Source organism: Ziziphus jujuba, chromosome 3 (genome assembly GCF_031755915.1).
Source record: "Ziziphus jujuba cultivar Dongzao chromosome 3, ASM3175591v1".
In the NCBI taxonomy this organism is placed as follows: domain Eukaryota; kingdom Viridiplantae; phylum Streptophyta; class Magnoliopsida; order Rosales; family Rhamnaceae; genus Ziziphus; species Ziziphus jujuba.
In genome coordinates, this window is record NC_083381.1 from 27,084,335 (window position 1) to 27,109,124 (window position 24,790).

The 24,790-nt window shown below is 33.9% G+C and overlaps 4 protein-coding genes, 1 long non-coding RNA gene and 1 other non-coding gene across 13 annotated transcripts; 2 read left to right on the plus strand and 4 right to left on the minus strand.

Moving 5' to 3' along the window:
• The first annotated feature begins 151 nt into the window (after nucleotides 1-151).
• Nucleotides 152-313, plus strand: LOC112492442 (U1 spliceosomal RNA). The gene has a single exon (XR_003056826.3). It is a non-coding gene; the product is annotated as a U1 spliceosomal RNA (small nuclear RNA).
• Nucleotides 314-965: 652 nt separating this feature from the next.
• On the minus strand, nucleotides 966-5,460 carry LOC107423295 (protein trichome birefringence-like 11). The gene is made up of 4 exons (XM_016032831.4): nucleotides 4,366-5,460; nucleotides 2,891-3,280; nucleotides 2,365-2,523; nucleotides 966-1,788 (listed from the first exon to the last, which is right to left on the minus strand). Exons 1-4 carry the CDS (start codon nucleotides 4,803-4,805, stop codon nucleotides 1,443-1,445), a joined length of 1,335 nt encoding a protein of 444 aa, XP_015888317.1. The 5' UTR covers nucleotides 4,806-5,460; the 3' UTR covers nucleotides 966-1,442.
• A 2,489-nt stretch (nucleotides 5,461-7,949) lies between these two features.
• LOC107423292 (uncharacterized) lies at nucleotides 7,950-10,427 on the minus strand. Of its 2 annotated transcripts, XR_001581943.4 has the most exons (3): nucleotides 10,262-10,427; nucleotides 9,818-9,858; nucleotides 7,950-8,729 (listed from the first exon to the last, which is right to left on the minus strand). It is a non-coding gene; the product is annotated as an uncharacterized LOC107423292 (long non-coding RNA). The 2 variants fall into 2 exon arrangements; XR_007242098.2 differs by having other exon boundaries at nucleotides 7,950-9,858.
• Nucleotides 10,428-10,794: 367 nt separating this feature from the next.
• LOC107423291 (ATP-dependent (S)-NAD(P)H-hydrate dehydratase) lies at nucleotides 10,795-14,293 on the plus strand. Of its 4 annotated transcripts, none has more exons than XM_016032827.4 (12): nucleotides 10,803-10,962; nucleotides 11,223-11,431; nucleotides 11,685-11,761; nucleotides 11,925-12,034; nucleotides 12,123-12,237; nucleotides 12,570-12,632; nucleotides 12,722-12,885; nucleotides 13,064-13,125; nucleotides 13,277-13,343; nucleotides 13,635-13,700; nucleotides 13,793-13,921; nucleotides 13,992-14,293. In XM_016032827.4, the coding sequence occupies exons 2-12, from the start codon at nucleotides 11,236-11,238 to the stop codon at nucleotides 14,017-14,019; spliced, it is 1,077 nt and encodes a 358-aa protein (XP_015888313.3). In that variant the 5' UTR covers nucleotides 10,803-10,962; nucleotides 11,223-11,235; the 3' UTR covers nucleotides 14,020-14,293. The 4 variants fall into 4 exon arrangements, with proteins under 4 accessions (XP_048333495.2, XP_015888313.3, XP_048333494.2 ...); XM_048477537.2 differs by having other exon boundaries at nucleotides 10,804-10,962; nucleotides 11,134-11,431; XM_025075634.3 differs by having other exon boundaries at nucleotides 10,804-10,962; nucleotides 11,155-11,431.
• A 396-nt stretch (nucleotides 14,294-14,689) lies between these two features.
• LOC107423263 (nuclear transcription factor Y subunit C-9) lies at nucleotides 14,690-17,272 on the minus strand. 4 transcript variants are annotated; one of them, XM_060815643.1, is made up of 3 exons: nucleotides 16,930-17,272; nucleotides 16,073-16,230; nucleotides 14,690-15,737 (listed from the first exon to the last, which is right to left on the minus strand). In XM_060815643.1, the coding sequence occupies exons 2-3, from the start codon at nucleotides 16,096-16,098 to the stop codon at nucleotides 14,915-14,917; spliced, it is 849 nt and encodes a 282-aa protein (XP_060671626.1). In that variant the 5' UTR covers nucleotides 16,099-16,230; nucleotides 16,930-17,272; the 3' UTR covers nucleotides 14,690-14,914. The 4 variants fall into 4 exon arrangements, with proteins under 4 accessions (XP_060671626.1, XP_015888275.1, XP_015888276.1 ...); XM_016032789.4 differs by lacking the exon at nucleotides 16,073-16,230 and having other exon boundaries at nucleotides 16,930-17,269; XM_016032790.4 differs by lacking the exon at nucleotides 16,930-17,272 and having other exon boundaries at nucleotides 16,111-16,230.
• A 2,091-nt stretch (nucleotides 17,273-19,363) lies between these two features.
• Nucleotides 19,364-23,428, minus strand: LOC107423293 (stem-specific protein TSJT1). The gene is made up of 5 exons (XM_016032829.4): nucleotides 23,108-23,428; nucleotides 20,726-20,966; nucleotides 20,509-20,629; nucleotides 20,231-20,340; nucleotides 19,364-19,698 (listed from the first exon to the last, which is right to left on the minus strand). Exons 1-5 carry the CDS (start codon nucleotides 23,308-23,310, stop codon nucleotides 19,663-19,665), a joined length of 711 nt encoding a protein of 236 aa, XP_015888315.1. The 5' UTR covers nucleotides 23,311-23,428; the 3' UTR covers nucleotides 19,364-19,662.
• Between the last annotated feature and the right edge of the window lie 1,362 nt (nucleotides 23,429-24,790).

The window sequence follows — 24,790 nt, forward strand, 5'->3', positions numbered from 1 at the left end:
TTTTTTATTTTTTTTTTATTTATTTATTTTTTTTACAATACTCTTGTTTTGTTATTGCGGGTGGGTTTTGGTTAAAGTCCCACATTGAAGAAATAGAAAAGAGTGGGAGAGAGAAGGTAATATAAAAAGAGAATGCGTAGGATGGAGGAACATACTTACCTGGACGGGGTCAATGGACGATCAAGAAGGTCTATGGCCTGGGTTGGTGACCTCCATTGCACTGAGGAGGGGTGCCCGCCTATGGTCTCCCCAAAGTGGGAGAGCCAACGTCATAATTTGTGGTAGTTGGGGCCTGCGTTCGCGCGGCCCCTCTTCAAGTCAGAGTTCAAAGTTTTTGTTTTACGTTTGTTGTAGGAGACCTAATTGTTGGGTTGTAGTTCACTGGGCCCAGTTTGGTTGGTTAGATTGTCGTACGAGGAGCTTCTGTAAATTATATTGCTTCAAAATGATAAACAAAGAGGAGGAAGGATAAATGTAAATATATAGTTTATAGACTTGGTATATATGATTATGATATGTTTCTACAAATTATTGATGGTGTGCAAGTTTTAAGTTTCTCACTAAAAGGTGATGAAGAATCCAGCAGAGCAGCTCAAACTAATTTGAATTGGCAAGCTATGTTGGACTATACAAGATGAACAATTTTATTCTCCAATCTTAAGGTCTTTTTAAGCTTCTTATTTTTATTATGACAAGTAAAAAAAAAAAAAAAAAACAGAGAGAGAGAGAGAGAGAGAGAGAGAATAAATTTTGAATCATGACTTGTTTTGATTGAATTGGTACACAAAGACAAGGAGATTTATATTCTACAACTTCTATATTTGAGACTTGATTAACTATCGATGTGCTTTTGGTTCTCAAGCTTTTCACCAAAGAGTTATGAAGATTCCAGTAGAGCAACTCAACTTCTGGAGCTAAAACCAAGTTTGAATTGCAGGTTATGACGGATCGCATAAGATGAACAATTGATAAAATAAGTTAACCATTATTCTTCACTGTTCATTACCAATTGAATTTAAGTTTGGCCAGGGATGCAAATTACAATGTACAAATACAAAATTTTTGCTAATTACATCTTCTCCGACTGATTAAGCTACTTTACCTGTTATAATCACCAAGAATACCCAACTTCATAAAATTTTCTCTACAGTATCATAATTTTTATTCCAAAAGAACCCCTGCCCACCCATCTGGCCCCTAAATATATGGAGATTTTAAAATTATAGACAAAATTGTTTCTCTAAACTATCAGATCCTTGTACCCCCTTTCACCTAAATTCAAATCTATGACAAAAATTCATGTCATCTGCTGTGTCCTTGAGTATTTCCATTTTTTTTTTCCTCCAAGATTTCTTGGATCATCCCTGAGCATAGAACTTCAGCTTTTTCATGCTGAGATATAAATATGAGGATTTATTTCTTACTTTTCGTAGTGATTGGTTTCATTTTCCAGTTGCCTCATGCTTTAGGATTAGAGCGTACAGCAACTCATTCCATGTATCTGGGACTCCAGGAAGACACCAGTGGCTGCAGTCTTGGCGATGCAGAGGCACTGGAACCATGTTAGGACGCAGATAGTATATAGATGAATGACCATCTTTTCTTCTAGCTGTCATCCGAGTGACATTCAATAACTTGAGATTCTTTGCCTTGGATGTGTTCAAGTGAGCTGATAAAACAGTGTTCGCTATCTTGAATTGAACCCAGTTTTCAGATGGCACCAGTGAGGACCCAATCTCTGGCATGGTCTCTAAGTGACAGTTTCCTCCAGTCCTCCAATCCCCACCTCTGAGTTTTGGAAAAGAATGTCAATAAATTATGTGGTGAATCTAATATTAGGGCCATGACTTTCTTAAAATTTACGAAACGACTTGAAAAACCTTCTTGCAATTAAAGGTTTCTACTATAAACTTCTAGCTTGTAGCTGTTTATTTATACTATATTATCTGTTTGTGCAAACTTTTTCAACAAAATAAGTATAGTTAAGAAACATTAGATAAATATTTCATTCAATTTTCCCCTTCTTGAAATTATTCCAACATGTCTCCCAAGTACCATGCGATCACCAAGGTTAAAATTTTGAAGGAAATTGAGAAATTATGCACATGAGATGTAACATGATCAGGATTTGGATGAGCTTGTCTTCCATTAATCCTGAAATTTAACTTGTATAGGACACATATCCTATAATGAAATTTGTAATCGAAAACATCTCAATTCTACAAGTGCCTTTTTCCTTGCATAATTGAGAAATCTAATCTCCCATCCCCTATAACAAACCTTCCCAATGAACAAAGCTTGACAAAATTGGATGTAGGATACAAAGAATAACAGGCAAAACAAATCCTTAAGTGAGACAGATACCTGAAATGTACAGGGGCATATGTGCGAAAGAAAACTTGGGTCTTGGTTGGATTTATCATATTGTCCATCCAGTGCACCACAGTCTCCATGGACCTTCGGTATGCATCCTCCACCTTCATATCCATTTTCACTTCTGCCCCTTCTTGGAAGTAACAACCCCTACCAAAATATGTCAGAATTTAATTATTTCAACACAACTAAAAAAAAAAGAAAAGCAATCATGAAAAAAAGTTCTAACTTAAAACATAACTAATCATAACCAAAACAAGTATTGTCTCTGCCGCTTCTACCCCATGAAATACCTACTTCGTACTAGTTTCTACTAACTTTTTGTACAATTTTCTTTTTCCAAATTAAATTGAATATGGAAAGCCAAAACCCAAAAGAATAGTTTGGCATGACCAACCATATATTCACATATCCTGGTTTCCTCTTGGGCCCACGAATATCCAGGTATATTGATCTTACCAAATGCAAATTAATTAGCTTAATGAACACATAAAAAGATTCTTGAGGATCAAATTACCCTCTTATAGTCTTCTCATAATTCCACCAGTGCCCTGTGTTAAAGACTAGCATATCTGCGTCTATCCACCTATCAGAAGTCCAATCCATTTGATCCAATTTCAGGGTTGTCTTTATATTTTGTGCAACTCCAGCAGGAGGCCGGCTCTGCAAGACAAGAAATGGAGCCCTGTAGTACTCCACAGTGCAGTTAAAATCCTTGAACTTGAACACCAAGAATCCCTTGTGCTTTGTAATTGGGCTACCATTCACTTCATAGATTGAGTCCTTATTTGGAACTGCAGAAGAGAGCATGCAAAGGAGTGATTCCCATTGATTTCTCCCAATTGAATCGCCAACAAAAACCAGTCGTTTGTTTCGCAATTTTTCCAACATCAACTTAGCATCAAATCTGTTTCCATTTGTGACCAAAGAGGTTAATATGTTACTTTCATCACCAGTATGTTTTAGGAGTGTTCACAGTTAACAATATAATTAAACGATTTTTTCCAAAATTTTTCTTACAACTACCATAGGAAAAGAATTCCCAATATTATCCAACAAAATAAAAGCTTAAGAAACTTACATAAATTATCAGGTAAAAAAATAAATTGCATAAAATCCAATATTTCTAGACAATAGCATAAAATGTTATATAACCATCATATCTAGATACAAAACATATAATCAATGGACGATAGCAGAGCTAGAATCATCCAAAAGTTTCATATCAACATCCAAAAGTTCACGGGCATATAAGGTAGGGAAAACGAAAAAGAAAATTATCGCATCAATAATGACAGTATAAAACCAACCAATTTCCTATCCATCACTCATAACCACTTGAATAAGAGATAACTAGATTTATGGTTAAAGAAAATAGCGTAGTCATTTTCAGTATCGAAAGTTCTAAGCTTGATAGTCACTCCCTTGTAATGAATAGAAAAAATCAAAATAAGATAAACCCTCAAAGGACGCCACAGATACCAATCATAATATCGTAGTCATTTTCAGTACCGAAAGTTCTAAGCTTGATAGTCACTCCCTTGTAATGAATAGAAAAATCAAAATAAGATAAACCCTCAAAGGAAGCCACAGATACCAATCAAAACCACACAATATGAAAATTTAACATCCTCATGTATTCCAGAGAAAATGCAGCAAAATTGATAGATAAGAGTAAGACAATTTTCTAATTTCATGTTTTATGAGTATTCTTGTTTCCGAAGATTAGTCAAATCAACTCAGCCAATCAAAGTATTCTTTCGGGTCTAAACATGGTATTAGAGTGTAAACATGGCAATCCAATATGAACGGATTCAACCGTTAAATATGGAAGAATGTTCTGTGCTTCCGAGATTAATAAAAAAAAAATAATAATAATAATGAGATTGACAAAAAACTGTCTTTTTCTTATTCCCCCCTGAATTTTCTCGACAGACAAACAGTTTTAAAAGCAATGGATTGATAAATAAAGAAATAAAATTTATCAAAAACCTGGGCAAGTTGCAACTTTTTGGTTGCCATCTCCACTTGGTGTAGAACAAATCACGGCGACCATTCTCAGAACACCGAAAGCCATCATCCAAAAAGTTACAATCTTTGGACTGATACAGAGGATATGACTCATCCCAAACCCATTCACCTTCAAACACATCACAATCACCACCCTTTTCTCCGAGATACTCAACTCTCTGATCTTCGCTCAACCCATTTGTCTGCAACCACATGAACCTCTCTGATTGGCTCGATAATTGAAACCCTTTATTAACGGCTCTAAAATCCAAATAGAAAAAGCAGCAAATCACAGAGACTGTGAGCAAGAAGAATCCAAGAACACTCACATATGGCTCAAACAGTTTCAAACGCTTAATTTTCTTAAAAGCTTCAAAGAATGGCATGGTTTCAATTTCTGGCTGAGATGGGTTCTTTGACATTTGGAGCAGGAAAAAAAAAAAAAAAAGATTTTGATATACGGGTATCACTTTTTTGGAGGTACTGATCAATTCTCGGTATACCAAAAAGAGTTGAAAAAGCGTGATATTAAAAAAGATAGAGGGATAGGTGCGGAACGCAATGTTTTTTTGTTTTTTTTTTTTTTTTTAAAAACAGAAGAATGGATATTCAAATCTTTGCTATCGGTTCCCTTTGCTTGGTAGGTCAGTCTTGTTTCGAAGTCATGAATGAAAAACTTAATAAAGGAGAACCAGATGGGTGTTAGGGAAGCAAAGTAGCATTCATGGCGGAGCTCATCATAAATTCTTTCCCTTTTCCTCCTACCCACTTGAGAAATAGAGAAAGAAACAAGAAAAAAAAAAAAGAAAGAAAAAGAGAGTGCTTAGTAGAATAATGAGAGAGCAAATACTAATAACTTTTTATGAATATACTATGATTTAGGATCCAAAATCCAGTGATATATCAAAGAAACAAAATCCTTCACTTAATTCACAGTGTGTGAAAACGGAGCTAAGAGAGAGAAAGTGAGGGGGAGAGAGAGAAAGAGTTTGAGAGAGAAAGAGGTTTGAAAATGGTGGTGTGCAGTAATAATAAAGATATAGAGAAGGACACTCGTGGGTTATGGCAAAAATGACTGACGATAGAAAGTGGGCAACAACGGAACCCCCCCTTGGTGCTACCCCACGTTTTTCCAAACCATAACGTTCAAACTTGGACTCCTTTACAGGAAAAAAAAAACAAAAAAAACAAAAAAACAGAACTTTGTCTTTGCTGATTGGGTCGTGGAATTCACGCATGCCATGCAAAGCGTGGTTTTTATTTTCTTCTGTCCAACGAAAATCCCGACATTACGATTGCTGTAAAGCAGTTTTTCGTAAATAGTTTAGCCTACGTAAAATTAAATAATAAATAATAATAATACATTTAAAAAAAAAAGAAAAAGAAAAAGAAAATATATGAGTATTAAGTTACAAATTTTATTGATTTTATAAAAACATTTTCTAAGCCAAAATTTAAATTTTTTTTTTTAAAAGCCCTACTTTCAAAATGTTTTTAAAAAAATTGAATAAATTATTATAAATATTTTTTAAATTAACAATTAAACATTTATTATCTTTTTAATTAAATTTTTTTTACATAAATTTTATTGAAAAAAACTTTAAAATTAAATTTTTTTTTTTTTGTATAAACTAGATCAAACACACCTTAATAATTCTTTCTTAATTTGCCCGTCCATTTTTTAAATTAAAAATAATAATAATAATTATTATTATTATTATTATTTTGTTTTTGGGAAATTTATGATGGAATGGAAGTGATAGGGAATATGGAAAATATATGGAATAAATGAAATCGTTACCTAAATTCTGTACATTTAATGAGTAATTGTTTGATTTTCTTGCAAATAAAATTTTGACGATAAGCCAAGAGCCTTTTTCAATGACAAATCAGTCAAAATTTTTTTCTAGGAGTTTGTCTATTTTAATTAAATAACCTGGCATGAAATTTTGACTAATTGATAATATTGCTTTTTTTATAATAATAATATTGTTTTACTTATTACCATAATATGTCAGTTTGATTAATTAATTTAATATTAAATACTTTTCATAATTTTTTTTCTAAGATTCCATAATTAATAATATATGATTCTTATTACCAAAAAAAAAAATTAATAATATATGATTCTTCAAACTAGTAAGGTTATCTATCCTGTTGAAGACATAAATATACATAAATAAAGCTAAAATTAAAGCTCATGTAAGAATATTTCTTTTAAATTTTTCCTTTCTTTTTTTTTTTTTCAAATATATCAATTAATTGAACTTTTAAGGATCTGACAGGTGTGACGGATTCTCCAACAAAATATTTGTCAAATCAATCGAGTACTTCTATTTGCAAATGATGGATTATCCAAAAATAATATTATCTTTTAATTGTTTTTGTAATGTAAACTGGTTTGTATGAAGAGTGATTTTCAATTTTTGTTTAATCAATCTAAAATTTGATATTATGGTAATTCAACATATTGATTATCATATTTATGAAAATAACATTATGGTTTATTGTTTAAAATATATTTGTCATCTGGCCTTTCAAACATACACAACAAATCAATCATTTATCCAAAGACTCCAAAGAAAGTGGACACAAATATATATATATATATATATATATATTTTTTTTTGGTGCCATTATGTACGTTAATTCCTATTGTCCATTCACATGATGCTTCTTTTTTTTTTTTTCTTTTTTTTTTCTATTTATTTAATTTTCTTTATTTGGAAGTTGGGAAGGTTCTAATTCTAAATTATAATCTGAAAATAGTAACATTGTTATTGAATTTCTCCAAATTTACATGATGTTATTTTGAAAAACTTCAAAATATAAAATCTTAGTATGTTTAATATTTTGACAAGGACAGGTTTGCTCAAGTGGTACCAAAATCATTGAACCAAATAGGCATATTCCCTCCCCCCTAATTCAATTCGCTCCCATGTTGACAAAGGTGGCTTAAGTAATGCTACAATAACTGTATATTTAACACTTGACTTGTGGCACAGAACTAGATTTTTAACTTCTACATAATGTTTATTGTAACCCCAACCTCCCAACAAAATATAAAAAATAAAAATAGGAAAAATAAATAAAAAATAAACTTAGCTAGTTGCTTGTTGTAAGTGCATTTTTATTTTATAATTTGTATTGGCCTTTTTTTTTTTTTTTTTTCCTCGCTTGAAAATGATTTGTATTGCTTTAATTTGGCAGGTAGACTCGTCATAAACTAAAGATTGCTTTAATTAAGCAGGTACACTCACTTGTCATATACAAAAGATAAAGCATAAGAAAAGTTTTATAAATTAAAACTCACACTCATCAATCAGTATGGTTTTTTTTTTTTTTTTTTTGGGATGAATGTGTATCAATCTAAGTTGTTAAAAATAACTAAATAACTAAATAAATAAATAAAAACTCATTAACACCTCTTGATTAAGTTTGGTGTAAAAGAGGTCAATGCAATTATGCTATGTCTATTTCTTTCTTTTCCACGAACCTTCTTTCTCATCATATGCACTCAAAAACAGCATTATATGTACTTAAAAAACAGAAAGGTCTCAAAGTCATAGCCTGAGAAAAGGAACAAATAAAATATAAAATAAGAATTCATAAAAAGGAATTGCTCCGGCCAATGAGAAATAAAATAAAATAAAAGTACACGTGAAAATAGTCTGGTTCTGGTGTTAAATTCTAACCACTATGGATTCCGACGAAGGGGAGGTTATATATATATATATATATATATATCACATGCCACTTGTCTGGGGACAAAATCGCACACTACCGGCAACATAACGTACCCGCCATGTCCATATTATGGTTTTTGGCTATTTGCAGTCTGATTGTACTGATATTATTAAATGGAGGGTCCATGGATTTGAGCTTTCAATGAATACACTCATTTCTTGTAATATGAGCAACATCAGCACAGAAAGGACTTGCATATTCAACCATCTAAATACGTACCTCTTGGTAATCATTTTTTGGAATAGCTTCGTGTTCATACCAATCTCCAGTGTCTTTGAAGTGAGAGTTTAGTCAAATAATGAGAGTTTTTTTCTTTTCCCCTGCAAACTGTAAAATAGATTTAGATGATGATGAAGAAGAAACTTGCATCCCAAAAGCGAGCAAGAAAGCAACCCATATCTGTAGCCCCTATTGTGGAGAACCCACATACTCTTTAGCTGAACATACAATGGAGCTGATTTTACATGGTGTCTCCATTAATTTTGATCATTATAAATAAGTGGCTAACTGATCACTTCATTGGGCGTCTTGAAATTCCAGAAAAGTGAAATGGGTGTCAAGCATTTGAATTGCATTCCTATGACCTTTGCAGTGAGTTCCTGAGTCATAAAATTCTCATTGCTCATAGTTCAGAAAGAAAGAAACACACAAAATAACACACGAGAACGAAACCATCAATTATGTATCTATAAATAGAACGGTAACTTTAATTGTTAAAATCAAATAAAACTAAGTGTTCCTTTAGAATTCCAGTTGAAGTCCTACATGCCCCCAAACCCTCAGCAAAAAGTAAAAGAAAAAGGAAAACAAAGTACAAAATGTGTATGGCAAAGAAACATCCAAATACTACAAAAAGAGGCCCCATAATGCCCTACCAATATACATCATATTGAGGATTGTCTGAACCATACACTGGTTGCACCAGAAAATTTTTGCGCTCCTCAATTGGGCAACCAAAGAACGCCCTCACCCTCAAATTATTTTGAATGAGAAAGGTAAAAGCTCTATGGTGTAATTTCTTATCAACACCTAGATTCACCAATTCTGCAAAAACTTCTTCCTCTGAATAAACGCATGCTCTATTAATGTCTTCAGTTATGTTCTCAAACTCTCTCTTACATAACTAATCAATTGGAGCATTGCGTTTCTTTCCTTTCAAAGATTTTGCAGACTGATTATGGTATCTATAGTATGCCTGATGCAAGTATAAGGCATATGCAAAATGATAAAGAACTTGGATGACAGCCATTCTTCTTCTTCGATCCCATTTTGCCATCCAATCTTCTTCCTCAGCATCTGCCTGATTTTCTAGCCGATTCATGTACAAAATCTTTCTTTTAGTTAAGAAAGAAAATAAATACTGCGTAAAATCTCCATTACTCTAACTAAAATTCACATATGTAGAGAGCACTAGTTTCCACACATGGAGATCACATTGCCAAATTTTGACACATACAACATAATGATCCAAGGAACTGTAGCAAATTTTTATGAACCTCAAAGATTAAAACTTTAGAATGTTTGAGTTTGATCTACCAATCAACTGAGATGGAAACCACACAAGCAAATTAAAGAATAAGCACACAACTAGTCAAGAAGCAAAATCAAATAAATTACACTACCATATGCATAAAGATATAAGAACCCATCAGTAGAACAGATACACACAACTATAAATGAGCATTACCTTTTTCCCCCGGTGCCCTACTTCTTGGGACGACTTGCAAGCTGCAAGTAATATTAACACTTATAATGCATCCATGTGTTCCACATATATAATGCATGGATAAAACAATGGCTTTAATATTCAAAACCATAAAGAAACAGTTCGCCTTGTTTAGATAATAAACCCAAAATTTAAAGTGACATATGGAATAATGCGTCAAACCAATTTCCAATTAACCCACAATTTATACATCTCCCCATATTCACAAAAGAAAAAAAAAAAAAAAATATATATATATATATATATGGATCAAACCCAAGTTTTTCCACAACAATACCAATTTGACAGATATAGACCGAATGAATGTGGGTTATCAAACTCATTAAGCTTCTAAACTAACTGGGGGGGAAAAAAAAATACACGTGTATGATATAGTCAAGCTCCACAGAAGGCTCAAAACCATACCTTTCGGAATCGGAACACAAGTATACAAGAAAACTGTCCAGGTCGGCTAGAAACTTGTTTTGGTCGCGGGGCACTGTAAAAGCTCTACAATACTCCCAATAAATTAAACAAAAAACCCAAAAAAAAATAAAGAAAATAAAAAAGCAGGACTGTTTGGGTGGTGGGTCTTAATCTACAATTCGCGGTTCGTGTTTGAGCCGGATTCTATGGAGGGTGATGAAGAGGCGGGTTCAGAGTGTTCGAGAGAAACTTGAGCTCTTTCGAGAAAGGGTTTGAACCCAAGCTGTAGAGTGAGGTATCCGAATGCCAAGGCTCCCACCACTACCACTCCCGATCTCATCGCGTTCATCTTCGTCCTGTCCCTCATCTCTTTTTCTCTCTGCAACTTCCACTTCCACTTTCCCTAGAAACAATCGATTAAGAAGAGTGGAATATAAATCGGGCCTAGCCGGCTAATAAAATTGGGCCTTGGGCTAAATTGGGCTTTAACTAGTCTAGCCTGCGGTTTACATTTTCACTATAACCAACGGTGGATAGCTGAAGTACACGTACTCTTGAAGAAATGCCACCTCTTCTACGTCAGCCAAATAGGAAAACCATGGAATTATGCTTTTTTGAGCAGTTCCAGTGTGCTTGATTACCCTGAGCGCGGTTAAGCGTCTGTGGTTCGTTGATTTTTCTCAGTGCCTACTAGCTAAAAGGTGTGACTTTTGCAATGTATTCGATTCAATTCTTGCTAAATGTTTGATCTTTTTGGTTTTCTCTTCAATCGGTTTTTGTGGGTAATTTGTTATTGTGTGTGTGTGTGTGTATATATATATATATATATATATTTTAATTTTCAAACAATGTCAATTTTATTGGATTTACAGAAAATTAGTTTCTGGGTTCAGTTTAAGGAAGTTTGGTTTGCTGTTTGCTGATTCATGGTTTTCGAACATGGCATGAATTGTGGGTTCAGTGGAAGAAACTGTATGTTGGCTTCCTCAGCTGTTTTGAGAAGGCAACAATTCTTGATAAGGTCTCTTGGAGGTTACAGTTATCATAGCCATCAGACAAGGATGCAAGAAGTGAAGTCTATGGGTGGGAACAATTTGGAGGCTGATGCTGAGAACATTTTGAGAGCAATTACACCAACCCTTGATCCCAGAAAACATAAGGGTCAGGCAGGTATGTATATATGACATCTTTGTATGGTGTGATTCCTGAATACTTATTGCTGTTGCATAAGTGAGACAAGAACTGAAAATAGAGAATGCTGTTTAATAGGGCTATGAAATCATTCACTGCTTTTAAATCCAATTTCATTGTCATCTTGTTTAATTTATCTGATGTGATTGGTTGGTTCTCTGTTTGTTATTGTGGCCAAATGAAAGAATGGAAAAAGATCTGACTGACTTTTTTTTATCTTTGTTGCTATCAGGAAAAGTAGCTGTGATAGGTGGATGTCGTGAATATACCGGTGCTCCATATTTTGCTGCTATCTCAGCTTTAAAAATTGTTAGTGCTTTGGTCCGATTTTTCTTAAGTTTGCATTTTGTGACAGCTGGTTGTTTTTCAGGGTATAGTTTATTGTAAACTCAAAGGGGCGAAATAGGTGGTTTGCTGTTTTTCTGATAACCTTCTAGTTTGATGGAACTAAGTTATGGTCTTTCCTTTCCAGGGTGCAGATTTGTCTCATGTTTTCTGTACAAAAGATGCTGCTCCAGTCATAAAAGGTTACAGCCCAGAGTTAATTGTACACCCAATTTTGGAAGAGTCTTACAGTGTTAGGTATTACTTTTACTGCCTATCTCTTTCAATATATAAACCCCGTCAATTTTTGGGATGCTTATTTTGAAAAAATTATGTTTTTTTTTAGGGATGAGGACAAAAGAACAATCTCAAGCAAAGTTCTTGCTGAAGTTGATAAGTGGATGGAAAGATTTGATTGTCTTGTTGTTGGTCCTGGCCTTGGGAGGGATCCATTTCTTCTGGTTGGCTTTTCTTGATTGTAGTTACTTTAAGAGAAAGAATTAAGCTACTTTGTTTATGATGTTTGTTGGTGACTTTTATTCCTAAACACATCTCTTTCTAATTCTACATAATGCAGGATTAAAGACTATTTTATCTATATGATCTTGGTTGTTCATGCTTAGGTGTATAGTTTATGCTGTCATAGTCATAACTTGATATGCATAGTTGGGTCTATTTCCTATAAGTTGATGCTTTTAGGAACGAATGATTCTGCCTTACATTGCTTCATTGTATGATGTGATCTCCGTTGACTCTATCCTCAATGATGTTAATGGTTGAATCACATGTCCAGGACATTGTGAGCGAAATTCTGAAGCATGCGAGAAAATCCAATGTCCCTATTGTTGTGGATGGGGTATGTGATTTGCTTGATTTGATTTCTTGAAGCTTCTATAATGGTCTCTACCTTTGGACATGTTAGATGATAGGAATGGTCTTTCCCAGGATGGACTCTTTCTTGTTACGAGTAGTCTTGATCTTGTTAGTGGCTATCCCTTGGCTGTCCTGACCCCGAATGTCAATGAATATAAGCGCCTTGTTCAGAATGTACTTGGTTGTGAAGTAAATGATGAAGATGCTCATGAGCAATTACTAAATCTTGCCAAGCAGTAAATTTCTACTCTTCTGAACCATTTGTTTTTATGAACATTTGTTTGATATGAGGCTTATATGATTTAACATACTCTGTAGTCTGTTTTTTAAACTATTTGCTGTTTGGCTATTCCTTTGTTCTATGTGTGATTGACTTGCTATTCTTATCAACGATGTTGAACCATTCTTGATCAGGATTGGTGGTGTAACTATCCTTAGGAAAGGAAAGTCCGACCTCATTAGCGATGGTGAGACGGGTACATATCCACCTAACCCTTCGTTCTGCATGTAGGTTCTGGGTTATCTACTATCATAGGTTTTTGAACAATTTGTATCTCTTTCCACGTTATGGTGGAAATCTGGGAGGCTGGAACTTGATTTGATTTTAATTTTTTATTCCTTATGCAGTCAAATCAGTAAGCATCTATGGTTCTCCTCGACGATGTGGTGGCCAGGGGGATATACTTTCAGGAAGGCAAGTGATTCATTTTGATCTTCAACACATTTTATTTGAGAGAAAAGTCATTTTTATATGTGGAGATTTTCTTCTCTTTTGCTTTTGTTAGCATTTATAAGCTGTATGTAAAATTAGATATAGATATATTTATTATATAAGGAACTTCTGACTTAAAATTTGATGTCGATAATGAGAGAAAGTGTTGCATCTGTGTATAGAACTTAGATAATAAGAGCTTAATGCTATATTATGTTGGGCTGATGGAAATGGAAAGTTTTATTCTAAAATCTACCTTTATGGATGCTCCAGCGTGGCAGTATTTGTATCTTGGGCTCGTCAACTAATCTTAGCTTCTGATGGGAATTTCACTAGCAGGTTCTAAAATTCAAGATCTTTCCAAAATCTTTATTTCCATATACTCACCTTGTACTTTGTCATTTTATTATATCCCACATGTGATGTCTCAGTCCAAGGAATCCCACAGTATTGGGGTGCATTGCTGCATCGGCTTTATTGCGTAAGGCTGCTTCACTTGCTTTCAAGAATAACAAAAGATCAACCCTCACCGGTGATATAATTGAGTGCTTGGGAACAAGGTAAGAAATCCTTATTCAACCTTATTTTCCAAGCGCTAAGTTTCTAAAAGTATTACCTTCTCCATTGCAGTTTGGAGGATATTTGTCCAGTCCATTGATGCTGTCGACTTCTAGAATGCAGAGTTTACTGCAACCGACCGCCAGAAAGAATTCAACTCCACACTAGCTGGCTCCTTGTTCAACATGATATCCTCTAAAAACAAGCTGTTTTCCTCTCGTTTTCTTCCATGTTTTCTTTCGCATGAAAATATCATAGAGAAATGGTGGATCTTACTGTGACGGTCTTACCATGTAGGAGTAGGAACTCGTTCACTTTTCTTTGTGAGACTCTTCAATGTAAAGTGCAATAGAAACACCCAGAATCCTTCTTAACTCCTGTCTTTTTTCCTTATCAATTAGCGAAAAACATAGAACGGTAGAGACAAGGGATTCAAGTTTATTAAAATATTAATAAAGTGTCCGACTCAGCAAATATGAATAACAAATTTTCAAGCATAAGAAACCAAAAAGAAAATAGTTTAAGTCGAAAACATTTAACAGAATAAAGAAAAATAAAAAAATAAAGACCAATTAAAAAAAAAAAAAAAAAAAGAAAGAAAAGACACCAATAAAATTAGCCAAAATGCTCAGTTAATGGCCAAGTTTTCCTATGTCACGATAAATCAGATTATCTGATAGCTGGTTTTGATACTCTTCTCATCAAATTCTCCATGGAACATATTTGGCTGCTAGCCTTGGAATCTTGAAATATCATAACTGGATAAAGAAGAAACATGAAATCCAAATATCCTATATATTACCAATCATCTTTTACAGAATTTTTTTTAGTATCAAACAAGCCCTTTCTATCTGTAATAGCTAGATATGAAACCAAGTGTTAAATCTGTATTGCATTCTAGACAAACCCTATTAATCATTGACATTCAAATACAAACTACGATAATAAGATCCACGGTGTCTATATCAGGTATGTTGAGGACTCCCCCCTTCCACTCAAGAATCATTGGGAGGTTGCTGTTGCTGTGGCCATCCAGGCTGAGCCATATAAGGGCGAGTCTGTTGGCTATAAAGAGCTTGATCCATCATAGGCTTCCCCACCATCACACCTTGAGTGCCAACCTGTGGAGCATGCTGAGGAGGCATGTAATAGTAAGGAAGACCATCTGCAGGTGCTCCGACAGGAAGACCGCCTCTGGGAACTGATGCAAGTACCTCGTCTTTCAAATCCTCCCTTGGAACAATATCAACCAGAAAATCGAAAATATCAGTCCTTGTAATGGCTGCCGCAATGTCATTCTTCTGCAATGTTCGCCTCTTGTTCTCCTCTGTGTGATTCCATGAACGCAGTGTCAACTCCAGAATGAACATCTCACAGGCTCTGGCAAATATGACTGGTGCTTCAGCAGATATCATCCTTACATCCTCATCAGCCTTCATGATCTTCTTTATCCTAGCCAATGGCAAACTATGGTTCTTAAACTCAGAAGTCTGCTCGATTTCCTGATACTGATTTGCCCAAAAATTCCGCAGCTGTTGTTGCAATTGCTGTTGTTGTTGCTGGTGGATGTGCTGATAAGCAAGCTGGTGCTGCGCAAGCTGAGCAGAGGCAGCAGAACCAGCTTGCTGAGTGGGAGATTGCAACAATCCAACTGATCCAGGAGGGGAGGGACCCATCATTTGGTTAGGCTGATATGGATTCACACTATATGATGCTTGGGATGCATTACCTACGCCCATTGTTGTAGGCTGTCCATGCCCTTGCTGATCCATAATGGTCAAGCTCAATTGGAAGAACTTCTTTATCACACCACTTTTGCTGGAAAGTAGAAACAAGAATAAAACCATTTAAAGCTTCTGAAAGCCCAATAAAAATATTCGAGAACAGAATCATAACACCCAAAAAAAATAGAGCTGCTGAAAATTTAGGGTAATATTTACAAACATCTATGAATAAGAAACTCAAAACAAAGGCCAATGTTGTAAAAACATTCACTATGAAATAGCTGATCGGTTTTACTTGGTGTGTTACTATTCTTCATGCCTAAACCCTCATCAAATAGCTGATCACCCTGGAAATTTTTTCATTCATAAAAAGATCCATACCAAGTTGCACAATCAAAACTATCTCTGAAACATGCTATTTCTACATACCGAAAAATTACACAATTATTAAGCATGCAAACTCTCACTGATCATAGTTTTATTGAAAGACAATTCCAGAGAGAGTAAGAGGGACCGAAAAATCATGCTTTAACAATTCAAATCCCCCCTGCTGCTCTTCCCTTCCGCTTCCCACTCGTTATGTAATACTGAAGCAGTACAGCTTGAGCATGAGTTATAAAGAGATAATAAAAGTCCCAGAAACAAACAAAATATCAAACGTTTACGAAGTAGCACGTAACCGACCTTTTAATCCTCTACCAAACGAAAATAGTCACTCTTAACAACTGCTTTTAGTAAATAACGTATCCCTAAATATGTGAAAAGCATGACTTCAACTTAGCATCACTCCTTATTCACGAGACTGGCCAGAGGATTCCAAATCTAAGTCAACTTACATAAACCCCATCTATATACCCAATAGTCCCAAAACCTAAGTTTTACTGCTAGAATAAAAGAGCTTGACAAAGAACTTTTTTTTTTTTTGGTTGGTAATAATCTTCAAGAAGAGCTTAGTCCTATTCCACTTTAACTTTCATTTGCAGCAATTCATGCCTATCCTTACCAACTCACTGAGTCAACTTGCATACAAAGCAACACCAACCGATAATAACACTCAGGGTTTTGACCTGCTTTTTCACACACACACAATTTTCCTACATATAGACAAAGCCAATCCATTTTCGAGTAAACTGAACTCTAGGGTTCCTGAAACCCAACACTTACAAACATAATACATGATCCCCATCAAGCAATTTCACACACACACACACACACACACACACATATATATAAACCATAATCCATCGATCACATACTAATAATAAAAACAGACATAAAAATAGTACCTTTACCACTCCACTTTGCTTCAAACTCTTGAGTCTTCTTCAACAACCAAAACCCTAAAAGATTAAAAATTTCTGGAAAAGGGGAAGTAAAAAAAACGTTTGGAGAATTTATCAAACGGAAAAGTGAAAATTTTGAGTGGAGAAATTGTAAAGTCTGAAACTTTTATTATTTTTATTGGAAATTTTGCTGCTACTTTGGAGGTTTGAATAATAATAAAAAAATAATAAAAATAAAAAGGTGAAGAAGTTGGGTGGGAATGGGAGTGGAAGAAGTAGAAGGGAGTTAATGTAAGCTGTGAGAGTCTGTGAATGACTTCCCACTATGAAAAAGCGCCAGTTTGGTTTTGTCTTCAGAACTATAACTTTCCGTTTGACTTTCCTCTATGACCTTTTTACCCCTCCTATTAATATCCATATTCGAAAGTATCTAATATTGTAATAATCTATCTTTTATCAAATAAACAAACCAAAGAATAAAATAAAAAAATTGTAACAATCTAATTTAATGCTTATCCTAAAATAAAATAATATATTACCCCACTACAAGAAAAATTGCGGAGTATTTTATAATTAGACTTCCTGCCTTCTTTAATTAGAAAAAGTAAACTTTAATTATTATTATTATTATTATTATTGAAAGGTGTCAATTTAGTTGGGATGTTCCTTTTTTTAAGTCTTCTTCAAATAATTCATTTTGATTATTATTATTATTATTATGTTGATAGGTTTTCAGACTAAGATCACGAGTTTCATAACAATTCTTTAAGAAGTATAAATGCTAGATTAATTCTTTTTTCTTTTTTTCTTTTAAAAGAAGAAGAAGAAGAAGAAGAAGATGATGATGATGATGATAATGATGATGATAAAGCCATTACTTTGGAATAACTAATATCTAATCAAATCAAGAGTCAAAAAGGCTTGGCCACACCTAAATGGTATATATGGACCACAGACCACTACAAGCCTATAAATAATGGAGATGGAAAAAGGTTGAGATTTTTTTTAACACTCAATTTAATTTGAGGTTTTTTTTAATATATTTTTTTTATGTATATTATATATATATATATATCTGAATGAACATTGTGATTTAATTTTCTATATAATTTGGGCTTTTAGACCGAACTGATATTGTGCAGCACTAGAGCCCCACCGATATTCCCCATCAATGCTACAAAGTCTGTGATTAGAGATTTCGTTGACTCCTTGTTTAACTTATCCTTTCCAATCACTTCACAACTTTTTTCTTCCCAAGTCTAAAATATGTGAAATAAATTTTGGGCCAATTAAAGGACAGTGAGTTTTACTTTTAAATATAGATCTTCATGTTTCCACCAAAATATATATATATATATATATATATATATATCTTCATGAAACTGAGGGGTGTATTAGATTACTGGAAAGAGAACAAAAATGGGTAGTGAATCTTTTTCATACCTAAAACCTATATAGGTCAAGTTACAACTTCTAGTTCTTAAACTTCCCTCTGTAGGTTCCCGGTTTATAGTGCAGATCCTTTGATTTTCCTCGAAAATACCAGGTTGTTGCTATGTATTTCTTCTAGAATCAGCATAGGAATCAAGGCAAAAGAGAGTTATTATTCAACCTAAGCATAAACACTGCACAAAAACATAATCCTACATAAAGATAAGCTTCTTTGAGGATTTAACCTGGCCTAGCCAATGCATGTTTCACATGTATATGATAACGAACATCATTCATTGACCCAGTTTGCCACTTGATCTCTAGGAATACTTACTTGTGCAACCTTATTAGTTCAACCATAAATTCCTTAGCCGGTTTCTGTACGAGCTAGTTGTTGGGTTTTATCTGGTTTTGGGCAAGATAAATGTATCTTAATCTAATCTAAGGATTATAGTAATTTCGAATTTGATTTGCTAATTGAAACCTACACTTATAGATATTGCTTTCTAATCTAAGGATTATAGTAATTTCGAATTTGATTTGCTAATTGAAACCTACACTTATAGATATTGCTAGGAGGGAACTAGAAGAATATACATAGAAATACCATTCTAGCTGTTTGTAGTCCATGTTACCGTTTTGGAATTATTCAGAAAGAAATTTGAACGAAGAGTAAATTGCTATGTCCCACACCGATGAAAGCCCAATTACTACTTTTATAGACATCTCCACTATAATGAACAAGCTGGAGGAATTGTCATTTTTGTACAGGTACTGTCTTTGGAGTGGAGGTTGTTTTTAAAAATAAAAACAAACAGTGTAAAATGATGACCTGGCTTGTCCTTCAGAGCTCAGATAGATCCAAGCAAGCCATTTGTTCAGGTACATTTGGATGCCATACAACTTTTTTTCATCTTGGATTTTAGTTATGTTTGGCTTGAAGGAAAGTTATGAACGATATATCTTTTTTTTTTTATTCCTTTGCAAGTGGGTATATATAAAACTATTAGACAAATCAACCAAAAGGTTGATGGATTTTTTCATTTAATTCCAAACCATCATACAAACGAAGATAAAACACAGCTGTACAATGATAAAAGCTTTGGGTAAAGAAACTAGTCTAAAGAGAAAACTGCACGACTAAACAAAGAAGCTACTTCAACCACATATCCACTCTAACGACTATTATCAAGGTATATATACATGGTCCTTGATTTTGCATGCTTTTAAATCATGACCATATAAAAAACCCTTTGTTCCTAAAATTGATAGATATCAAAGTAATTCACTTTGTGAAAGGAAGATCTACTGCCTGGCTGCAAGAACTGCTGGCCCTTCCACCTGCAAATTCACCCCCAACAAATGGACAAAAACAACTGTATCAGAAATGCAAACCATATCTTTATGTGGTTGTAATGGATTCCATTAAAGTCAGTAGAAAGTTAACTCTAAATGATCCATTGCCACAAAAAATATGTAATATAAGAAAGAATTAGTCACTATCAGTTTGCTATTGCCCAGTCTCAATTCGTCACTATCTGTTTGCTATTGCCTAGTCTCATTTCCTGCTATCATATCATAAAATAGGGACGAGGGGACTTGAAGAGACAAAATGCAAACAAATATATATATATATATATATATATTATATATCATTATCCCAACCCAAATCAAGAATTTTCCAGAGAAAATATCACAAAAATATTTTGTCCCAGAATCTCTTTGAAAATCCCAAATTTCTTTTCTTAAAACCTCATCTTTCACGTTTGGTAAAAAGGAAGAAGTAATCATTATTTATCATCAATGAAAACTCATTTAGATTCTTTACAATTTGAATTTCTGATTTAGAATTTGAGTCTGTTTGAATTTTTACCTTAAATGTTGCACCCCAGATTTCTTCATCAGTAGCAGGTATAGCAGTGATCTTGTTCTTAGGATTCTCATAGCTTCTCAGTCCTCCTACAGTTGTGGAGAAGAAACATCCTGAAAAAAATTCCAAGTCCACGCAGTCAAACAGACACATACAAGGGAGAAAAAAAAAAAGGGGGACAACTAAGAAATCTATTCATATTCTACACTTTTATCTTCTATATGAAGCAGTCAATCGTAGTTAAAAAAAAAAAAAAAAAAAGGAAAAGTATTTTAACCCACCTTGAGGGAAAGAAGCAAGAGACTTGCCACAAGCACCCTTGAGCAATTCAGCATCATCAGCAAAAGCAACATATCCATCAGCAGTGATTCCCCAATAGAGAGGAACTTTACCAAATTGATCCTGTCAAAATCAAACCACCAACCCCATTAGGATACCAACCAAATCCATATGTATTAGCTTTCATAAGGCACTTTGGCTGGTGAATAATTGACTTACAGAAGCCACAAACAGGGTCGAAGTGGATTTGTCAAAAACTATGAAAGCAAAATTTCCACTGAGATGGCCAACAACATGGTTTGGAGGGTATGGTGCTCGATCACGAAGCGCCTTATATGCCTCAATCACCAAGATCACTTCGTTAGCCGATTTGGCAAGTCCATATTGCTGCCTTAAACTTCCTAAGTTATCAAGAGCCCCTTCAAACAGGCAGAATATCTCATCCTTAACAGCAAATGATCTGTAAATTCCCAATTCATAACTTTCAGATTTTGTACATCCAAATTATGTCTTAACAGAGCAGTCCATATGAACTAATAATGAACTTCTTTGCATACTTAAAACAGATAATCCTAATACTATTGAAAAAAGTTGTTCTAATTCTATACCATTCATAAACAAGCAGAAACAGTAGCTTCCTCATAACATAAAGTTCACCACTTAATGTATAATCAAATGTGACAAGCTAACTACTCAGAAAAATGAAAAAAATAAAAACTGACAGGCGTTAAATAGACTAATAGTAGATATGAAACTTAAAGGGCCTCTAGCTTCCTGTACACACACAATTAAAAATTTTCTTCCTAATTGTTCTCACTTGGTGCAGTTCACAACTGGGTATTACTATATATTTTTAGTATTATGTGTCATGTGAAATCATATGATAAACAAAGAAATTAAAAAAAAAAAAAAAATGAGATATCACCTAACTTTTTCTTATTTACGCCAATAAAATGTCACATCTTGAAAACAGATGATTCTTTCATCCAATCAAGGAGGGAATCCAAACAATAGAGATAATCACTCAAACATACTCAAAAGCTTCTATCCCAAGAAAAAAAAAAAAAAATTAATAATAATAATAATAATTATTATTATTATTTAATAATTAAAAAAAAATTACTTTAGGTGGAAAAATTGTCAATAGGCAAAGGGAAATCATTCCCGCCCTCACAAAAGCAAAATCACGCAGTTTAAAAAGAAAAGCTAATGATTGCAAAACGGCAACTATGCGACGGTGCTTGCTCAATGCTTATCCTTAAGAAATAGTTTGAAATAGCATAAAGTGTCACTTCCTTACGAATCCAAAACTCCAACTTGAATTCTGTTGTGCCTGTATTTCTAACATGCCCACCTCATCCTCTCTATAGCTTTTACTCTCTAAAATTCACTTTCTTGAATTTATTAGGAGGGACCCTCACTTTAATTTGCATTGATCATGCCACCCCTTATCAAAAACAAAATATATACATATATATATATATATAACCCTTCTATTGTATATAAAAATGCTCATCACTTGTATTTTTCATTAAATATTCAATTTTATTTAATTATACACATATTCAACAACACACACACACACACACACACACACACACACACACACACACACACTCATTAAATAGTAAACACCTTTCTTTGCTAGAGCATTTATAGACATAAAGCATTTTCACATTCCTACCCACAGAAATTAAAAGGCAAAACAGGAATAATCAAATAATATTTTAAAGCCTTTTTATTTTTATTTTTTACTTTTTTAAAAAGAGAGAAATAAATTAATAAAGGATTTCATGTCCTCCTTTTTCCACGAGATGGGTCGGACTTGTCCGTCATGAAATGGAAGACAGAGACCACAAGCCAACCCCATTTAAAAAATCATCAATTACGTTAACTATCATCTCACCGTCCACGTGGCCGTGCAACATGAATTTGTGCCACCTGTGAGAATCAAGCCGTGGATGATGATGATGACGACGATAGTCTAGTCTAGAAAGATTCTCTATTCCCTCACGTGGACGATCACGTGGGACACCATGGTCCCACAAAAATCCCAAAAAGACCAAAAAAAAAAAAAAAAACTATTAATTTGCGGATCGAAATGGGATCTGCGCCATCGGCACAAACCTTGAGGCGATTGCGAAATCATGACCATTGAATCCCCGGACAACACCAGAAAAAAACTCAGCGATGAAAACATTGAAAAGCATATATCATTGCATTCATCAAAAACAGATTCACACGTGTAAATCGCAGGACTTGTTTATGATGATGGAAAACTTAATCAAAGCCGTAAAAAAAAAAAAAAAAAAAAATTAGTTTTAGATTTTTTTAGATTTTAATATTATTCGATTTTATCCACGCCATGAACGAAGCTTCTTTATGAGTCCTCTCTCTTTCTCACTTTTAGGCTACAAACTCCATCATCTTTTTGTCTTAAGATTTTGTGAGTTATTCATTAACCGTTTGATTGCTAGGAAATGTAAATTACCGCAAATCACGGTGAACATAACTTCGATCAAAACGAACGATCATGATAGTGTCAGAGCGAGACTTTTTTTTTTATAATTATTTTTCGGTTTGTTTTGTTCTGTTTCTTACCTTGGCCGTAACGGGGACTCATTGTGGTGGGTGTATGCCAGCTGGACATAGTCGCCGACCTGTACGGACACGGCGGAGCTGTTGGTCTCGACGAACCGGTTGACCAGAGCTGTCGCTGTGATTTTCGGCGACGGAGTCCGGCTTCCGGCGGCTATCAGCTCATCTGGAGCCGAAACAATTGAGCCGCTGAACACACCCAACATAGCGAACTACCTATCTATCTCTCTCTCTCTTTCTATAAGAAAAATTCTCTCTTACAGAGAAGGCAAAAATACGTCTAGCTGATGAAACTGGAAAGTTCAGAGAGCTTGGACATGGAATTGAAAATGGTGGCGTTGGTTGCCATTTATAGGGAAAAATGGCAGAGGGTAAAATCGTCATTTCAATTAACAGTCCAATGAAAGAAGGGGAGGCATATGGTGTGTGGGACCCAGATGCTGGCGATGATTCTTGCGCTAGGATTAGGACGTGTACAAAAGCTCGTTGTGGCCTTGTGGACCCCAACAAAAGTCTTTGTCTTTTTGGCTTGTGTCAAAAAAATAAAAATAAAAATAAAAGAAAAAAACCCACCAATTCCTTTGGTTAAGGAGGAGTAATTAGTTACGGAAGCATGCATAGTTTCCTGAGTCTCCACACCTGTATTATTCCGCCACGTCGAAGAGTAACAAATTTGGACTCTGGTTTTCTATTTTGTTATGGCTACTTTTGGAAATTTGCTTTCTTACTAATGGTGACATGTTTCATAAGTGTTGAAACTATTTTTGTAAGTTCATTGTAAAATATCTTTGATACTTTTTTTTTTTTTTTGGAATTAAAATTCTTTGATTTAATCGGGTAATTTTTCTCATAAGCCTTTTATTCCCCCACATCTATAATATTCACGCAACCAAAAAAGTTCAAGGAATATCCTTTATTTACTTATCTACTAAATATTGTTTGTTTTTAATTCCAAATATTACTCAATTAATTTGAATAATGTTTTTTTTAGCAAAAAAAAATTGTATATATCTATATATATTACGTAAATTAATTAACTTGATTAATTTTTTTTTAAAAAAAAAGTAAGTTAAATTGATTATGCACACAAAACTACCCTTTCTTTGTTCCTAACTTTTTGTTGTTTTTGTTTTTTCTTGGACAATGAAATAATCAATAAACACTTCATTACCTTGTATGACATTGTTAGTTTGCGCACGAAATAAGATATAAATGATCATCATGTTTTGGCTAGTTGAAGTTAGATGTACACCTAAAATAAGCTAAAAAAATGATTTGTTATGTACTTTTTTATATTATTGTTATTTTTGGGATAGAAATTTATTTTACATGTTTTCCTGAAAGCATTATTTTGTGGAAAGGGTTATAAGTACCTATAAGGGGAATGAAATAATAATAATAATAATAATAATAATAATAATAATAATAAGAGTATTATTTTATGGAATGGGTTTTAAGTACTTTACAAGGGAAATGAAATAAAAACTTTCAAAACAAAATAAGGGAATGAAAGAAAAAGAATAAAGTATTGTTGGTTGTTGAAAAAGAATAGAGTTATTTTGAAAACTTTAAACCACTGAAATATTTCATAGCATTAGCATGTAAGACACTCAAGCGAATGAATATCTTAATAGGAAAAACAAAATTTTGAAAAAATTGAATAATGTTTTTTCGTTTTCATTTTGC